This window comes from Brassica oleracea, chromosome C2, assembly GCF_000695525.1.
Source record: "Brassica oleracea var. oleracea cultivar TO1000 chromosome C2, BOL, whole genome shotgun sequence".
NCBI lineage: Eukaryota > Viridiplantae > Streptophyta > Magnoliopsida > Brassicales > Brassicaceae > Brassica > Brassica oleracea.
In genome coordinates, this window is record NC_027749.1 from 5,288,142 (window position 1) to 5,303,897 (window position 15,756).

At 34.0% G+C, this 15,756-nt stretch overlaps 5 protein-coding genes across 7 annotated transcripts; 3 read left to right on the forward strand and 2 right to left on the reverse strand.

The window, feature by feature from the left end:
- Positions 1-272: 272 nt before the first annotated feature.
- LOC106323279 lies at positions 273-761 on the reverse strand. The gene has a single exon (XM_013761426.1). The coding sequence runs from the start codon at positions 741-743 to the stop codon at positions 273-275; it is 471 nt and encodes a 156-aa protein (XP_013616880.1). The 5' UTR covers positions 744-761.
- Positions 762-6,255: 5,494 nt separating this feature from the next.
- On the reverse strand, positions 6,256-7,036 carry LOC106327488 (transcription repressor OFP8-like). Its single transcript, XM_013765649.1, has one exon. The coding sequence runs from the start codon at positions 6,919-6,921 to the stop codon at positions 6,301-6,303; it is 621 nt and encodes a 206-aa protein (XP_013621103.1). The 5' UTR covers positions 6,922-7,036; the 3' UTR covers positions 6,256-6,300.
- Positions 7,037-7,983: 947 nt separating this feature from the next.
- On the forward strand, positions 7,984-10,098 carry LOC106327485 (protein phosphatase 1 regulatory subunit pprA-like). Of its 2 annotated transcripts, none has more exons than XM_013765645.1 (6): positions 7,984-8,314; positions 8,401-8,631; positions 8,719-8,865; positions 8,949-9,091; positions 9,175-9,289; positions 9,764-10,098. In XM_013765645.1, exons 1-6 carry the CDS (start codon positions 8,075-8,077, stop codon positions 9,926-9,928), a joined length of 1,041 nt encoding a protein of 346 aa, XP_013621099.1. In that variant the 5' UTR covers positions 7,984-8,074; the 3' UTR covers positions 9,929-10,098. The 2 variants fall into 2 exon arrangements, with proteins under 2 accessions (XP_013621099.1, XP_013621100.1); XM_013765646.1 differs by having other exon boundaries at positions 7,985-8,314; positions 9,650-9,911.
- Positions 10,099-10,454: 356 nt separating this feature from the next.
- LOC106327487 (dolichyl-diphosphooligosaccharide--protein glycosyltransferase subunit STT3A-like) lies at positions 10,455-14,348 on the forward strand. Of its 2 annotated transcripts, XM_013765647.1 has the most exons (16): positions 10,455-10,634; positions 10,857-10,919; positions 11,007-11,062; positions 11,148-11,219; positions 11,311-11,416; positions 11,522-11,550; positions 11,771-11,866; positions 11,987-12,046; positions 12,136-12,249; positions 12,622-12,708; positions 13,071-13,174; positions 13,351-13,446; positions 13,569-13,673; positions 13,765-13,845; positions 13,915-14,043; positions 14,150-14,348. In XM_013765647.1, exons 5-14 carry the CDS (start codon positions 11,392-11,394, stop codon positions 13,817-13,819), a joined length of 771 nt encoding a protein of 256 aa, XP_013621101.1. In that variant the 5' UTR covers positions 10,455-10,634; positions 10,857-10,919; positions 11,007-11,062; positions 11,148-11,219; positions 11,311-11,391; the 3' UTR covers positions 13,820-13,845; positions 13,915-14,043; positions 14,150-14,348. The 2 variants fall into 2 exon arrangements, with proteins under 2 accessions (XP_013621101.1, XP_013621102.1); XM_013765648.1 differs by having other exon boundaries at positions 10,455-10,919; positions 11,500-11,550.
- Positions 13,819-15,659, forward strand: LOC106323280 (dolichyl-diphosphooligosaccharide--protein glycosyltransferase subunit STT3A-like). Its single transcript, XM_013761428.1, has 6 exons — positions 13,819-13,845; positions 13,915-14,047; positions 14,150-14,376; positions 14,474-14,617; positions 14,710-14,896; positions 15,385-15,659. Exons 1-6 carry the CDS (start codon positions 13,819-13,821, stop codon positions 15,657-15,659), a joined length of 993 nt encoding a protein of 330 aa, XP_013616882.1.
- The last annotated feature ends 97 nt before the right edge of the window (positions 15,660-15,756 follow it).

Here is a 15,756-nt window from a genome sequence, read left to right on the forward strand (position 1 = left end):
AACAAAATTATATTAATGCTTTGTTGAATATCAATATTTACCCAATTGTCCATTTAAAGTTGGATTAGTCTTTATAAGGTTTGCAATATATATGTATTTCAGTCTTATTTTGGTTCACTTTGTTCGGATTTTTTTTTCTAATATAAAGTAAATTTATCATCGAATATGGATAATTCTGTTTGATTACAGTCCAGAGTTTAATCAAATCATGAATTTTCAAAGAAATTCAGGTTTCAGAAATGTAATAAAATAAAGAAAAATATATATGTAAATTACTCATTCCAAACATAACATATGTCATATCTACCGGTACTCTCCTGAAATCTGCATGTAAAACCACCCTGACTACCATTGTATATATTCCACGAACACAAATAGCATTGCTTATCACCAACATCTCGGTCATCATCATAGATATCAAACGAATGGGATTCTCCACCCCACTTAAAATTACAAGAAAAGCGTGTTGTGCCGAAAAAAGCTGGTGTAAACTTGAATGACCACCTACTATCCGGTGCGAGAGTTTGGACACCGAGATCGTCATCCTTAGACTTACAATGGAGTGTTAGTGTTAAGCCACCACCAAGCTTATTGATAATCTCCACCGTTCTCCTCCCACGAATACCATCAAAAAGCTTATTGGTGATCTCCCCAGTTCTCCCCTCAATAATAGTTTCCACTCGTGACGCCGCCAAATGGACGAATAGGGATATGACCACCACAAAAACTTGCCATTTCTTCATTTTTGCTATACTTTTTTTAAGTTCAAAGTGTATTCTACGAATACTATTTGTAGTGGTACTCATATGAAGCCTTTGATGAGCCCATCTCGTTGTTGATTCTATTTGGTAATTTTTAGGGTCAATAGTACAATGTATATTGAAGCAAAAGTCAAAGCTAATACCTAATCAAAACGTTACATATCACTTTACAGATTTACATTAACATATATGTAAATATATTTTCCCATAATTGTTTAATTCATGGTCTAAAAAGGAAGTTTACTAAAATGACGCAATTGATTATGTTATTACTAGAATGACTCATATTTTTTGAAAATTATTAGAATATTTTCCTGGTCGAAATTGCCATTGTCCATAGTTATAACAAAAAAAACATTACCAAAATACCCTTAACATTTGATCGACGACAGATTTATTTTCAAAAAATAAATCTATCGAATAATAAGTCTGTTTATAAAATCTGTATAGAAAAATAAATATATTGTTAAAGTGGTGTCAGACTTTCTTAGAAACGTTAGATTTGTTTCTACGGCAGAGTTATTTGTCCGATTTGAATAGAAAATAGACTTTTAAAAATATGTCTGTCGAATGAGGTAGCAGATTTATTATAAATGGTAGATTTTTGTGGTCAATTTATTTTCTTATGTACAGACTTATTTGTTATGTTCGACTTATTTTCTTACGGCAGAGTTTTATATCCGATTTAAAATTGTTGGTAGACTTTTTGTTTATGTGGTGACAAATTTTTTAATTTATGTTACGGTAGATTTATTGACGGAAATTTGGATTTGTGTAAACCGAACTTAATTTAATGTTGAATTTTGACCTATTGTATATTAATTTTGAATCTGGTTTATTTTTAGGATAATTAAATCCAGAATTAGGTAAATTTTTGGTACTTGTCTTCTTTTCTTTCATTTGTTTTTCTTCCTTATCAAGTTGTTATTTTTCATGGTGGTTTAATCACTTTTGCAATCTTTTTGCTTGGAGAAACATGGATCACAAACAATATAAAAACATATTCAATGGATCCTCGTCCATTCTTACAATACGAAATTATTATTACAAGTGGTGAGAGATGAAAAGCATCAGTCTTCTTTATTCTAAGTTAAAAACTACAAAGAATGAATAATTTTTCTTTCTCGTATTATCCCTTCCACTCAAAATGATGGAAATCACAATGCATCGCAGCTCAGCCAAAAACCTTGCATTTGTTTTCTTTGTTAGTGTAAAAAAGAAATGAAGATGTGATCTATTACTACCCCACTGTGTGCTCAAAAGAGGATGTGGATGACATCAACAATTTAAACTGTTTACAATGCCAATAAACTTTTAGGGAACAACAAGGTATCTGATTTCTTTCGTTCATTCCAAGATGCTAAAACTTTCAGTGTTACAAGCCCCACAACTACAATACGAGAAAAATTGAGAATTTGATCCTATGTGTCTTAACCTTGGCCTCATAATCCAAATCTGATTTTCTATTCTTTCTTGGTTATAGTCGGCATAAGTCACTAAAGGAGAGCATGATACACCAGCTCTTCCGCTGGCTACACCGGAAAACAATACATCTTCATCTTCTTGATCGTTTAAATAACTCTTGTTGTGAATTGATGTTTTCTCAACTTCGTATAAGCGCGGAGGATATATTCTAATGGCAGAAGATGAAGCCAACCTGCAATAAACAATGAACACAATCAGCTACAGTCAGTACAAAGTGTCAATAGTCATTGCTGATCGCTGTCTTATATAGAAACAAAGGTTTTTCAATAAACAACAAACCCAATACCGTATTACTAATCTATGAATTCAATGCTTAGTCTACTTTACAAATAAACAGTTTTTGGATTTCAACTTCAGAGGAAAAGGGGATTTGTGAAATAGGGTTTTCAAAATTAAAAGTGCAATCAATCAAATAATGTTAACAACAAAGAACATCAAACATGATTAGGATGGATTTATGACTTACGGCTTCAAGTTTCTGGGAGTTGAATGAGGTGGTGACTTAAATCGGTGGTGTGGGGTTAGGGTTCGTCGACGACAACAAATAGGAAGACCAGATGGGGTTGGGGTGTCAGGAATTGAATACGGCCGTGACCTTCGAAGGTGGTGATGGAGAAGGAGATGTCGGAGATCGGAGATGGAAGTGTCAGAGAAAAAATCTCCTTTGGCGTCGTCCGCTGCGGCTGTGAAAGAGAAAGAGAAGTCGACTTTCTATTTTTTTTTGCTTTGACACAATTAAAAATTTATTCCTATTAATAAAATATAATGGCAAAACTGTGAATAATGGGGCTTAGACTGATTTTTTGATATTTTTGTTTCTCTTATGAGTTATTCTAGTAAATACAAAATTATAAGAGTTATTCTAGTCATTACATATATAATTTGAGTCATTTTGAGTAATTTCTCTAAAATCATTGTTTTTTTTTGTTTTGTTTTGTTTTAGGTTTGCAAATTAAACTGACACTACGTCAAAACTATTGGTTAGAAATCTTGTAATATATGTGATTGTGCTACCAAATAAAAATGTTGAGAAATGTTTGTAAGAAACTCTAACAAAAAAATAAACTAAAAATTTATAGATACATATATTGGTTCAAATCTTTCTACTCAGAAAAATTAAATGTAAAACTAATCCAAACGGAACCAGATTCAATAAGAATTTAAGAACTAATCCCAACAGATCCAATGATCCACACCTGATCTGAAAACATGAATTTGTAAGATCAGGGGCGGATCTACCTTATATAAGAGTGCAATGCACCCACCCACAATTTAATGATCAATCTAATTTGTTAAAGATCAATTTGTTTCACCCACATTAGAATTTAAAGACTATTTTTCGCAGTGATTAATATATGTCTCCCAAATTTCAATGATCAATATTCTTAGTGGCTATATTACTGATTCTTATTGACTGACTGATGATATTAACATATAATATGGTCAGACTTTATGACTTTAAAGTCTTTCAACTTTAAAAATCTCAGAAATCCATTCCGAAGGGTGTCATCACTCGAGGAACTCCGGTTTTCTCAAATCGTCCGACTAGTGACCATTAACATATAAATATGGTCAGAGGAAAACTGATATATTTACTGACCATATTAACATATAAATATGGTCAGACTAAGTATGCCATATATTTTTGACCATTTTCTTACTGATTAATATATGTCTCTCAAGTCTCAATGATCAATATTCTAACTGATTATTACTGACCATATTAATATACACATCTGGCCAGGCGAATACTAACATACGTACTGGCATATGTTAATATCGTCAGTCAGTATTTAATATGGTCAATAAAAATATTGATCATTGATAGACGAACAACTGATAGTACGTGACGGAGGATAGTACGTGATGGATGAGAGACATAAGCTGGGTATAGGCTTAGCTGGGTATAGGCTTAAGAATCTTTTAGTACCAGTTGTTAGAGTGTTAACAGACTGTAAAAAGTTGATTAAACAAGTTTTGTAATATTTCTTAAGACGATTTCTAATAAAGCAAAAGATGTTTTTTAATCTCTCAATCTATTTTTTGCATTACTTAATTATTGTTGCATCTTGGACTTACATCAAGTGTGCGTTAGGGATATCATATGAATAGATTTTTGTTGTTGAATAATTAATCTCCCGATTCATTTGTGTCAACAAAGAAGCTAGTTCGTTCAAGAAAATGTTTGCTTACTTCTCTTCTATTAATAAAAACAACTAGATCTCGATCCGCGCAACCGCGCAGATTTTTTTTTCATTTATTTTTATATAAATATTTTGTTTTCAAATCTAAATTGGTATATATTATAATATATATGTGTCTATCAATTTTTAAAACACAATAAGTTTACTGTATATTTTTTTTCATTGAATAGATTGTTTCAAACTTTCACATGTATTTGTATCTTCTTCTATATATATTTTTGGATTATTATCTTATATATTAAAATAAAAGTCACAACCTTTATTTGTGTGTGATTTTTAAAAAAATATATCTAATGGACATATTCTTAGAAAGTCATGTTACATTTAATCTCTAATCTTATCATTTAAATTTTGGATCTACCAGAAATTTTTATTGGGCTATGAATAATTGAATTTAAAGAATAGATGATCCATTGGATTTATAGATAGTATAAATTAAATAGATATTATTATACCTCTATATGTTAAATATTTAAATATTTGTCGATGTTAACTTTTAAAATTATAATTTTTTTTTTTAAATAACAAAAATCATATTATCTAACAATGATTAATTTTTACTACCTTAAACCAATGAAAACAAATTTTAAACTATATATTTTATTTTAAAAATTAAACAAATACTAATGTTTAATTATTTACTAGATAATATAAATCTATGAAGCATAAGGTTTAACTTTTTAAAAACTTTCTAAATTTGTGAAATGTTACAATATCTTTGAATATGACAATAAAACAATATTTTACTTATCTTTATATATATAGTTACAATTTTAATAATGAACTATATATATTTTTGGATTATTATTTCATTATAAAATCGTAACTATATATATATAAAGATTAGTAAAATATTGTTTTATTGTCATATTCAAAGATATTGTAACATTTCACAAATTTAGAAAGTTTTTAAAAAGTTAAACCTTATGCTTCATAGATTTATATTATCGAGTAAATAATTAAACATTTAGTTTTGGTATAATTTTGAAAATAAACTATATAGTTTAAAATTTGTTTTCATTGGTTTAAGTTAGTAAAAATTAATCATTGTTAGATAATATGATTTTTGTTATTTAAAAAAAATCTTTATAATTTTAAAAGTTAACATCGACAAATATTTAAATATTTAGCATATAGAAGAATAATATTATAACATTAAATTATATCTATTTAATTTATATTATCTATAAATCTAATAAATTATCTATTGTTTAAATTCAATTATTGATAGCCCAATAAAAATTTCTGGTAGACCCAAAATTTGAATGATAAAATTAATTAAATGTAACATGACTTTCTAGGAATATGTTCATTAGGTCCATTTTATATAAAATCACACATGAATCAAGGTTGTGATTTTTGTTTTAATATATAAGATTCATCCTATTAAAAGCTTTAAAATATTTCACGTATAGGCATGTAAATATAAGTCAAGGATCTCTTCAACTTGTAAATGAAACTTAACCTACTCTGGTTTAATAATGTGCAAAAATACAAGAGTAAAAAAATGATTAATATTCATTATAGAGAAATATTTTATTCAATGATCCTTGAAATATAAGTCAAGGATCTCCAATGTTTTATTCTAAGATATTTTTTTTTGACAACATTTCTAAAATGATATTAATATTCATTATAGAGAAAAAAAAATATATTGAAGTAGTTTTTTCCTTTGAATATTATTATAGAGGCAAAGATAAAAATGGGTAGAGATGATCTACTAAGTGATCATTGTTTGATAACATAAATACATGGCTAATACAAAGCTTAAGGGGAAAAGCCGAAACACTAAAGCAAGATTAAGGTTGAACATAGTGATTAGTAAAAGTTTTTATAGAGAGAGATAGATATTAGGTAGAGAACAAGGTGGCATATATTTCTAAGAACACTTGGATTATAACACTGTGGTGTTGAAGGGAGTTCAACGATAGAAAACACTGAAGAAGCTGTTGTAGCTCGGCCGCTGCAAAGATCTGTCTCTCAACAATCATCTCCACCATTGACTTCCTGAAATCCTTATACGGATCATGTGACTTCTTCACCACCGCAAAACTCTCCCCCTTAGAGTAGTCCGAGGAGAAGCTTCTAGAAGAAACGAGTGTATCTCTATCGTCACTCTCTTCTTCTTCCTCGCTACACGACCAGCACCAAGACCCACTTGACTTAAAACTAGAGGTAAGAAGAGGATCAGAACCAAACTGAGTTGATCTCTGCTTCCTCTTTGTCTTAATCTTCTTCCTTATATCTCGAAAGGAACGGCTTCCCTCGTAGAAAGGGTTTGGAGGGAAGGCATAAGGCTTAGGTTTGTGATTCTTCACGCGTGGAGCTTCGGTAACGAAGAATCTCTCGGAAGAGGTGGTGTGACTTGCAACAGCAGAAGTGTCAACGACGTCGTATAGATCTCGTGATCGGCAAGAGCGTAGTGATGACCGGACTATGCTTGGAACCCTGAGCCTCGTTCTTTTGTCCATGTTTGACAATATCGATGGAGAGAGTGAGAGAGATAAGGAAAATGACTATTGAAGAAGACTCATGTATTAGAGGAGTGTATGTCATACGAGACTTGTGACTTGTGAGCTAAGGAGAGATAATATGTTATTTTTTCTTTCTTGTTTTGGTATGCATATTTCGTAATATTGTTGATGATACAACATTTTACTTACCCATTATGCAATGTCTTTTGTCTTTTATCTGTCGTCTTTTACTTCAAACTATTCGAATAGCTGACTCCAAAAATATATGTTTGGAATTTTCCTTCTTGATCTTTTCTTTCTGTTTTTATTTTGTGTATATTCTTTACTTGTTTTAACTAATAAAAATATATTTTAATTTGAAAATTTTGACAGAAAATGTATGTTTGTAATGCTTGTCATCTTGCAGAAGTCAGTTCTTTTTAGCTTTTCGAATGCCCTACCATCATGGAATTTTCTAAGTTTTCGTAATATGTAAAGAGCAGAATGATTACTCTCTAGTTTTTATTTTTTCTTGTATATTTTCTTATTTGTATTTTTTATGACTACATTATTATTTTGTTCAGTTAAAGTTCACTATTATTAATACATTTTACTATTTTTGTTTGTGTGTTTTTAAAGGGAAAAATGTATGATAATACATTTGATGGTTTTGCACTCTATTTGGTATAACATAGTGTTCCAAGCAAAGCGTAGATGATATACTTATGGTGATAAATTAGTTCCAATGCGATATCGATGTATCTAATGTGACTCTTCTACCTATGTAAATATTGGTTGTGTTGGATAAAATTTTACAATCTTGAATTTACAAATTGGTTACAAGATGTGTCTTTCTATGCCAGCAAAATGGTTACAAGATGTATCTTTCTATACTGAAAAACGATTACAAGATGTATGTTTTTGTCTCCGTTGGTTTGAACTCAACATCTAAATGCTACTCAGTTTTAAACTAAGCCTAATCGGATTTTGATTTTGCAAGAAGACAAAAAAACGAGTCAGATCATGGGCCCACTTATCCAGCGCCTATACATGGGCTTTAGCCCAACACGACACTGTGACTTAAACGCTGACGTTTTGAGCTTTAGAGAAATAAGCTTAGACCAGTTCCCCCACGAAGCTCCTCGTCGTCGTCCTGAGCTTGTAACCACCGATGGAGATCGATGATTCAGGTGATGTTCTCGATCTCACTAGCTGCCAGCTCCACAGTCTCGATTCAATCGAGTTACCTCCGACGCTAATTGAGCTGGACCTTACGGCGAACCGTTTGTCGGAACTGGACTCGAGGATCGCTCACCTCTCTATGCTCAAGAAGCTTTCTCTTCGCCAAAACCTAATCGAAGACTCCGCCGTCGAGCCTCTCTCTCGCTGGGACGCCTTGTCCGATCTCGAGGTGATGATTATTCTCCACTCTCTGATTCTGCGAATCTTACGAATATGATCTCGAGGCCCTAAGATTGATCATCATTGTATATGTAGGAGCTGATTCTGAGAGATAACAAGCTAGCGAAAGTACCAGACGTCAGCATATTCTCCAAGCTTTTGGTTTTTGATGCATCGTTCAATGAAATCACTTCGTTGGAGGGATTATCAAAGGCCTCTAGCACACTCAAGGAGCTCTATGTGTCTAAGAATGAAGTTAATAAGATTATGGAGATTGAACACTTGCACGACTTGCAGATTCTTGAGCTGGGGTCTAATAGATTGCGGGTTTGTAATTGTCTCCCTCCTTTGATGTTTTATGATTGCTTCGCAATGCTTCTAGAAATGAATATGAAAGCTTTGAGGTTTATTCAGGTAATGGAGAATATGGAGAACTTGACAAAGTTAGAGGAACTGTGGCTTGGAAGAAACCGTATCAAAGTTGTGAACTTGTGTGGGCTCAAGTGTATTAAAAAGATTAGCTTGCAGAGCAATCGATTGACCTCTATGAAAGGATTTGAGGTGTGTGTTATTGTTTTACCTATATGCAGTTACTCTTACCATCATTTTGTTAAATCTGATGCATTGAAAAAATATGTGGCCAGGAATGTGTTGCTCTTGAAGAGTTATATTTGAGCCATAATGGTATCTCAAAAATGGAAGGCTTGAGTGCATTGGTTAACCTACGGGTGTTGGACGTGTCGAACAACAAGCTCACATCAGTTGATGACATTCAGAGCCTCACAAAGTATTTCACTTTTCCCTTTGCTTCAGGACTGATTTTTGTCTTTTGGTGATTTATTTACATCCTGACTTTATTTTAACCTGTAGGCTGGAAGACTTATGGCTTAATGACAACCAGATAGAATCACTTGAAGCAATCACAGAAGCTGTTACAGGCTCTAAAGAGAAGCTTACCACTATCTACCTCGAAAATAACCCTTGTGTAAGTTTAACCATAACTAGACGTCTTTCAGTAAATTTTCTTTAAGTCACTTGATTTCCTAGCTTTGTTTTGCTTTTTAGATATGGCATGTCTGTTTAGTGATACGTATATGTTCCCATTGCTAATCTAGATAATCTAAATAGTGCATTAAGGAACATAACTTGAGTATCACAACATGGTTGTGGTCTTCTGCATCTGTGTTTTCATTTATTTGGTTGAGACCCAATGTCTTGTTTAGATTATTAGTTTCTCTGGCTGGGGAAGTTGTGAAAAGGTTTAAAGGTGTCATTTCACATTGGATCCATCGAACTATATCTAGTTCAAGTATATTCATTTATGTGTGTTTGTATCTCTTCTCAGGCCAAGTCTTCTGTTTATGTTGCTGTGCTCAGAAAAATCTTCCCCAACGTGGAGCAAATAGACTCTAACTTATTTGCTTAAGAAGTTGAATATTTCTTGTGTTCTCGTTTTTAGAGAGCCCTGCTTCCTCATGGTTTAGAGTTTAGAGCATGTGTATCGACTCCAAGAGATCAGGTGAAACGCAGTCATCTTCTGTTTGTCATAAAGAAGTGCAAACGAGCAAATCGTACCGTACCGTTCACTGGAGCGATATTTTATCAATCAAAAAAACGTATCTAGTGTTAGCTTGCAAGCAAAATCAATACTTGTTTTTGGTCTGTAAGCAATAGTATTTGGACTCTGTCTGTAACAGGTAATCCCGAGTAGTCTGAGGTTGTCTTTGTTTCGACCAACAGTAACTTGATTACTTTGACTTTCCCCTGGCATTCGTATCTTTCTTTTTTTTTGTTTCATGTGATTGTTTAGTATTGAAAAGTTGCTATGTTACTACTTTTTGTTTACTGGTTATATAAGTTTTTGGCTTCTAATTTATATTTGTTGAGAAAAGCACTCTGTATGTTCTTCCATTACCAGTGTGAAGTTAATGAACAGAACAAACAAAAAATGATCATTTTTCTAGATTTGGATAGCACTTAAATGGTACTAAACCGGCTTGATCTGAACCGAGATAACATGGTTGACGAGATTCTTACCGGTCTGGAAAGTCAACTGCGGTTTGGTTTGATTGCTAAAATAAAAAGGACCTTTATTAGATGAATGTAGCGAATCAACACTTGACATGTAATATCCGTGCGAGCGAGAGAGATTTGTTTGGATAGTTTTGTTTCGAAAAACCCCCGAGTCTTCTTTGACCTTTGAAGTGGTTTCTGTCTGTGTCCCTTCTCACTCTCTTCAATCCGAGCTCAACTTCGCCGCGTTAAAACAATGGCGGCTCTAGAGAGGATCCCACCTCTCGTTGTAGCTTCTTTTCTCCCTCACTCTCTGTGTGCGTTAGTAAATCAGCAAATGATGTTGCTGATTATTCATATTATCCCACTAGAGATATTATTATAGTTTAGCTTTGTGGTGTTCTTTCAATGATTCCTCAGATAGTTTTGCTTGTAGTATCTATCTACTTTAAATAAATGAATATGCTTTTAGTTTTAACGATCTTAAATGCTTTTCAGTGATTGTTTTTCTTTGTAAAGTTGGTTGATTTCTTTTTCAGGTCATAAAGTATGAAAGTGTGATTCATGAGTTTGATCCTTACTTCAACTATAGAGTCACTCAGGTTTCCTCTCTCTTTTCTTTTATATCAGTTTTTTTTTCTGTGGGCGTATCCTCCTGTTAATTTACCATTTGTTGTTTTTCTTCCCAGTTCTTATCGAAGAATGGAATATACGAGTTCTGGAACTGGTTTGATGATCGAACCTGGTAATTTTAAGACCAAAAATTTGGTCTATTTTCTTTGTTATCTTCAATGCTGTTATACTTATTTTGCTGTCTCTTTTGATTTTAGGTATCCTCTTGGCCGGGTGATTGGAGGAACTGTTTACCCTGGGTTAACATTGACTGCTGGAACCATCTGGTGGTGAGTTTAGTTTCACTGATAACAGCAATAATTTGATATACACACGTATGGGTAGTTTGAAAGTTTTGATATTTACATCTGTCTGCCACAGGGTCTTGAATTCATTAAACATTCCTCTGTCTGTAGAGACTGTTTGTGTCTTCACTGCACCTGTGTTTTCAGCTTTTGCGTCATGGGCAACTTACCTTTTGACCAAGGTTTTTCTTTTGCCTAACACATGATCTCTCTAGTAAATTCAAGAACCAGTTGGTCCAAACAGTATCTGTTTGCATTCTAACAGTAAGTTAAGGGATCCGGTGCAGGACTAACAGCTGCTGCTCTTTTGGCCATGGTATGTTTTTCAATTCGTATTCTTGGAATTTTTTTTTATCAAATGATGTTTTTGAAGAGCTCTGAACACTAGAACATCATGTTTATTTCTTCTAATATCTTCTTGCTTTGTTTTCTATTGCCATGTATTTGGCATTGGTGCATCATTTCTACAAAAGTCTGTTGATGTGATACTTCAGAATTTTTGTTTTGTTTATTTTACTAAATGGTTATTTTTGCAGGTTCCCTCTTATATATCCCGGTCTGTAGCTGGGAGCTATGACAACGAAGCTGTTGCCATTTTTGCTTTGATTTTCACTTTTTATCTTTACATTAAGGTTAGGGTTTTCATTCAACAATCGACATCAAGCTCTCTCTTGTCAGTTTTGGTTTGTTTTTGTCGCCAAGTCCTGTTATATTTATTCTTATCAGTGATCCTTATCATGAAATCTATGCAGACGCTAAATACAGGTTCCTTGTTTTATGCCACCCTGAATGCCATTGCGTACTTTTATATGGTACGACTTCGGATAATTCTTCATGTTCTCCCCTTTTCCGTTTTACCATTCTCTCCTCAATTATCAGTTGTTTTTTCTTTATCATATAGGTATGTTCTTGGGGAGGTTACACCTTCATTATCAATCTGATACCAATGCATGTGCTTCTGTGCATTGTAACGGGCCGATACTCTCCTCGACTGTACATTGCCTATGCTCCTCTGGTACGAGTCTTTCTCCGTTTTTTTTCCTTGAAAAGTTTGAATGTTATTTTCAGTCCAGGCTTGGACTCTAGCTATTAGTTATTTCAAAACTGTTAAGTGCACAAAAAAATAAATGATGAGAATTATAATAGACATAACAGCTTTTAAGTCGTCAATTATTTTGAACTGTCCTATGGTGGTGACTAGTGAGGAAGCTCCATAATGTTTCACATGGTTACCACAAATATTGATAACCCTCAATTTGTGTTATGTAAAAATTAATTGTCTCCATGTTGGAGTGGAGTGATTGTATATATCACGTAACATACTGAATAATAGCTGAAATGAGACTATATTGAAAGTTTGGCACCAACTGTGTGCATGCGTCTGCAGGTTGTGTTGGGCACGCTGTTAGCTGCGTTGGTACCTGTCGTTGGCTTCAATGCGGTTTTGACGTCTGAACATTTTGCCTCATTTTTGGTGAGTGTTTACTTCATGCCCGTATTTTTTTTTACGCATGCCTCTTATTTTAATGCTTAGTTTATTCGTTTTTAGTTGTCATTATTGATCATGGATCAATCCTCTGGGTGTGAGTTTACTTTTGCTGTCAAATTTCCTAACCTATAAATTTGAAGCCTCTTTGAAATTTTAATTTTTCTCTGGTGAGATATGTTAATATTTGCAGACCACTATACACACTAATATTCGAAGTAAAGTGTGTAGAGATGGATATGTTGGATTTAAGCTTTATTATGTTTGTGCAAGCAATAAAATATTGGACTACTTATTCTCTTAATTTACATCTACATCTGTTAAAATTATTATATTGGTAACTTATGCAGGTTTTCATCATCATCCACGTAGTAGCACTCGTGTACTATATCAAAGGCATTCTTTCTCCTAAAATGTTCAAAGTTGCTGTGACACTTGTTGTGTCTATTGGCCTGTAAGCTTTCTCATACTGTTTTTTTCTGTCAAGTCTGCGATTACCACACCTTGATAAAAGGAGTTTATCTGCATCTAATCTAACTGTATTTAGCTAGTACAGATGGAATAACCCCTTAGATTTCATGAATTATATGTTATGAAATAAAAAGTTTCTCTTCTACATTATTTTTACAGGGTCGTCTGTCTCATAGTTGTGGCAGTTCTTGTGGCTCTGGTGGCTTCAAGTCCAACAGGAGGATGGAGTGGTAGAAGTTTGAGTCTACTTGATCCGTGAGTGGTTCTAGTCTTTGCAAATTTTGAGCATGCCTTCGTCCACATTTTGGGGAATTCTGCTTTATAATTTTGTAATTGGTATCATATCTGACACTTCCTTGTTATCTATCATATAACAGAACTTATGCAAGCAAGTATATTCAAATTATTGCAAGTGTCAGTGAGCATCAACCTCCAACTTGGCCGTCTTATTTCATGGATATCAATGTTTTGGCTTTCTTGTTGTGAGTTAAACAAACGTTTATTGTAGTTACGGAAGAACATTACTTTTCCATAGATTTAATGTTAATCTTTTTCTTACTCTTCTGTTGGTAGGCGTGCTTTTCGCCTCTATCTGATGCGAGCTCTTTCGTGGTACTCTATATCGTAATGTCAGTATACTTCTCCGGAGTTATGGTGAGTATGCATGTCTATGAATTACAGTTTCATCTTTCCCTGTATTCACCTGTCCACCTGGTTTCTTAGGTTCGTCTTATGCTCGTGCTTGCTCCAGCAGCATGCATCATGTCTGGAATTGCTCTCTCTCAAGCTTTTGATGTTTTCACGGCTTCCATCAAATACCAGTTAGGTGAAATGTCCAATTCCAAAGATGATGTTAGTATATGCTTCTCTCTCTCTACTTTATTCTCTCTGATGAATCATCTGTGGTACCCAAGTTCTGGACAAAAAAAAAAGGTTTGTGTTTTCTACTGTTTGGCAGAGGAGAAAATTTCTACAAACAATGAAACAAAAGATGATGCTTCTTCTGCTAAGGGTGAAAAAGTTGCCAAAGAACGGCCGTCAAAGAAGGGTAAAAAGAAAGAGAGAGAACCTGCTGATAAACCTTCTGTTAAGTCCAAGATTGCTAAGAAGAAGGCTCTTGTTTTGCCTCTTGAAGCCTCTATAGTTGCGCTTCTTCTCCTTATAATGTTGGGTGCTTTCTATGTGGTATGCATACTTTCTTCTAGCTGTTAGTTCTGATCCAATCTTCTATAGTTAGTTGGGACAGCAAAGTACAAATGCATACCTTTTTTTTTTTTTGTAGATTCATTGTGTTTGGGCAGCTGCAGAAGCATACTCAGTTCCATCAATAGTTCTGACATCGCAATCGCACGATGGCCTACATGTCTTTGATGATTTTAGAGAGTCTTATGCGTGGTTAAGCCATAACACTGACGTGGATGACAAGGTAAGTCCCCTTATTAGATCCTAGTAAGCCTGCTTTTTTAAACGTATAAGCTGTCTTTGAGATATGAACTTGCCTGAGTTTAAATTATGTAGCTGGCATCATGGTGGGACTATGGTTATCAGACGACAGCTATGGCAAACAGAACTGTTATCGTCGACAACAACACCTGGAACAATACTCACATTGCAACTGTTGGCACTGCAATGTCATCTCCAGAAAAGGCGGCGTGGGAGATTTTCAACTCATTGGATGTGAAATACGTTCTTGTCGTCTTTGGTGGTATGTTTTTTTCTGGCTCATGACATTGTTTATCTTTGTGTATTTATCTCTCAAGTGTATTATTATTCTCTGATTTGAAAAATCATTACATCAGGTGTTATTGGTTACTCAAGTGATCATATTTGTTGGATAATTCCAAGCTTGTGGAAACTTAACATATTATTAGATGTTTAATATGTTAAGATAAACACAATACGGAAACCTAGAAATAGGAAAATGAAGTTTCTATTTAGGTTAGGTTTGTGTTTTTCATATCCCACATGTTAAAGGGAATTGTCTTTCATATAAATATAGGTCTAATGGAGAGGTGTTTCATATGATCTAAGTGAAACATATTGAGAGCTTTAGTTTTGAGTAGTTTCTAAAGCTAATAAGAAAAGTTGTTCTTATGTGTTTCTAAGAGATTTGAATTGGTATCAAAGCCTCAGGTTGGAGACTCGATCTAAGCTTAAGTTGTAGCTTAAGATCCTGGTGCTTGTGAACAAGAGATCGCGACGGCAAGATGGCTGACGTGACTAGGGCTCCACGCACGAAGGACTTTGGATCTACATCCATCCAATGTCCGATGTTGTCACCGACAAACTACACAGTTTGGTCGATGAGGATGAAGGTTCTACTACGTGTTCATGAAGTGTGGGACACAATCGAACCCAGTTCAGATGATCAAAAGAAGAACGATGTTGCGATAGCTCTTTTGTTTCAATCTGTTCCAGAGACTTTGATTCTCCAGGTGGGAGAACAAACCGCATCAAAAGAGATCTGAAATGCCATCAAGTCGCGACACCTAGGAGCTGATTGTGTAAGGGAGGCGAGACTTCAGACGTTGATGACGGAGTTTGATAGGTTGAAGATGGATGATG

Excerpts from the sequence above, each read along its gene's own strand:
- LOC106323279 (XM_013761426.1), bottom strand. The coding sequence starts at position 743 with ATGAAGAAATGGCAAGTTTTTGTGGTGGTCATATCCCTATTCGTCCAT.
- LOC106327488 (XM_013765649.1), bottom strand. The coding sequence starts at position 6,921 with ATGGACAAAAGAACGAGGCTCAGGGTTCCAAGCATAGTCCGGTCATCA.
- LOC106327485 (XM_013765645.1), top strand. The coding sequence starts at position 8,075 with ATGGAGATCGATGATTCAGGTGATGTTCTCGATCTCACTAGCTGCCAG. Across the intron at positions 8,315-8,400 it reads ACGCCTTGTCCGATCTCGAG|GAGCTGATTCTGAGAGATAA; the intron begins GTGATGATTATT and ends TTGTATATGTAG. Across the intron at positions 9,092-9,174 it reads GACATTCAGAGCCTCACAAA|GCTGGAAGACTTATGGCTTA; the intron begins GTATTTCACTTT and ends TTTAACCTGTAG.
- LOC106327487 (XM_013765647.1), top strand. The coding sequence starts at position 11,392 with ATGGGCAACTTACCTTTTGACCAAG. Across the intron at positions 11,867-11,986 it reads CTTTTTATCTTTACATTAAG|ACGCTAAATACAGGTTCCTT; the intron begins GTTAGGGTTTTC and ends AAATCTATGCAG. Across the intron at positions 12,250-12,621 it reads ACATTGCCTATGCTCCTCTG|GTTGTGTTGGGCACGCTGTT; the intron begins GTACGAGTCTTT and ends ATGCGTCTGCAG.
- LOC106323280 (XM_013761428.1), top strand. The coding sequence starts at position 13,819 with ATGTCAGTATACTTCTCCGGAGTTATG. Across the intron at positions 13,846-13,914 it reads TATACTTCTCCGGAGTTATG|GTTCGTCTTATGCTCGTGCT; the intron begins GTGAGTATGCAT and ends CTGGTTTCTTAG. Across the intron at positions 14,897-15,384 it reads CGTTCTTGTCGTCTTTGGTG|ATCGCGACGGCAAGATGGCT; the intron begins GTATGTTTTTTT and ends TGTGAACAAGAG.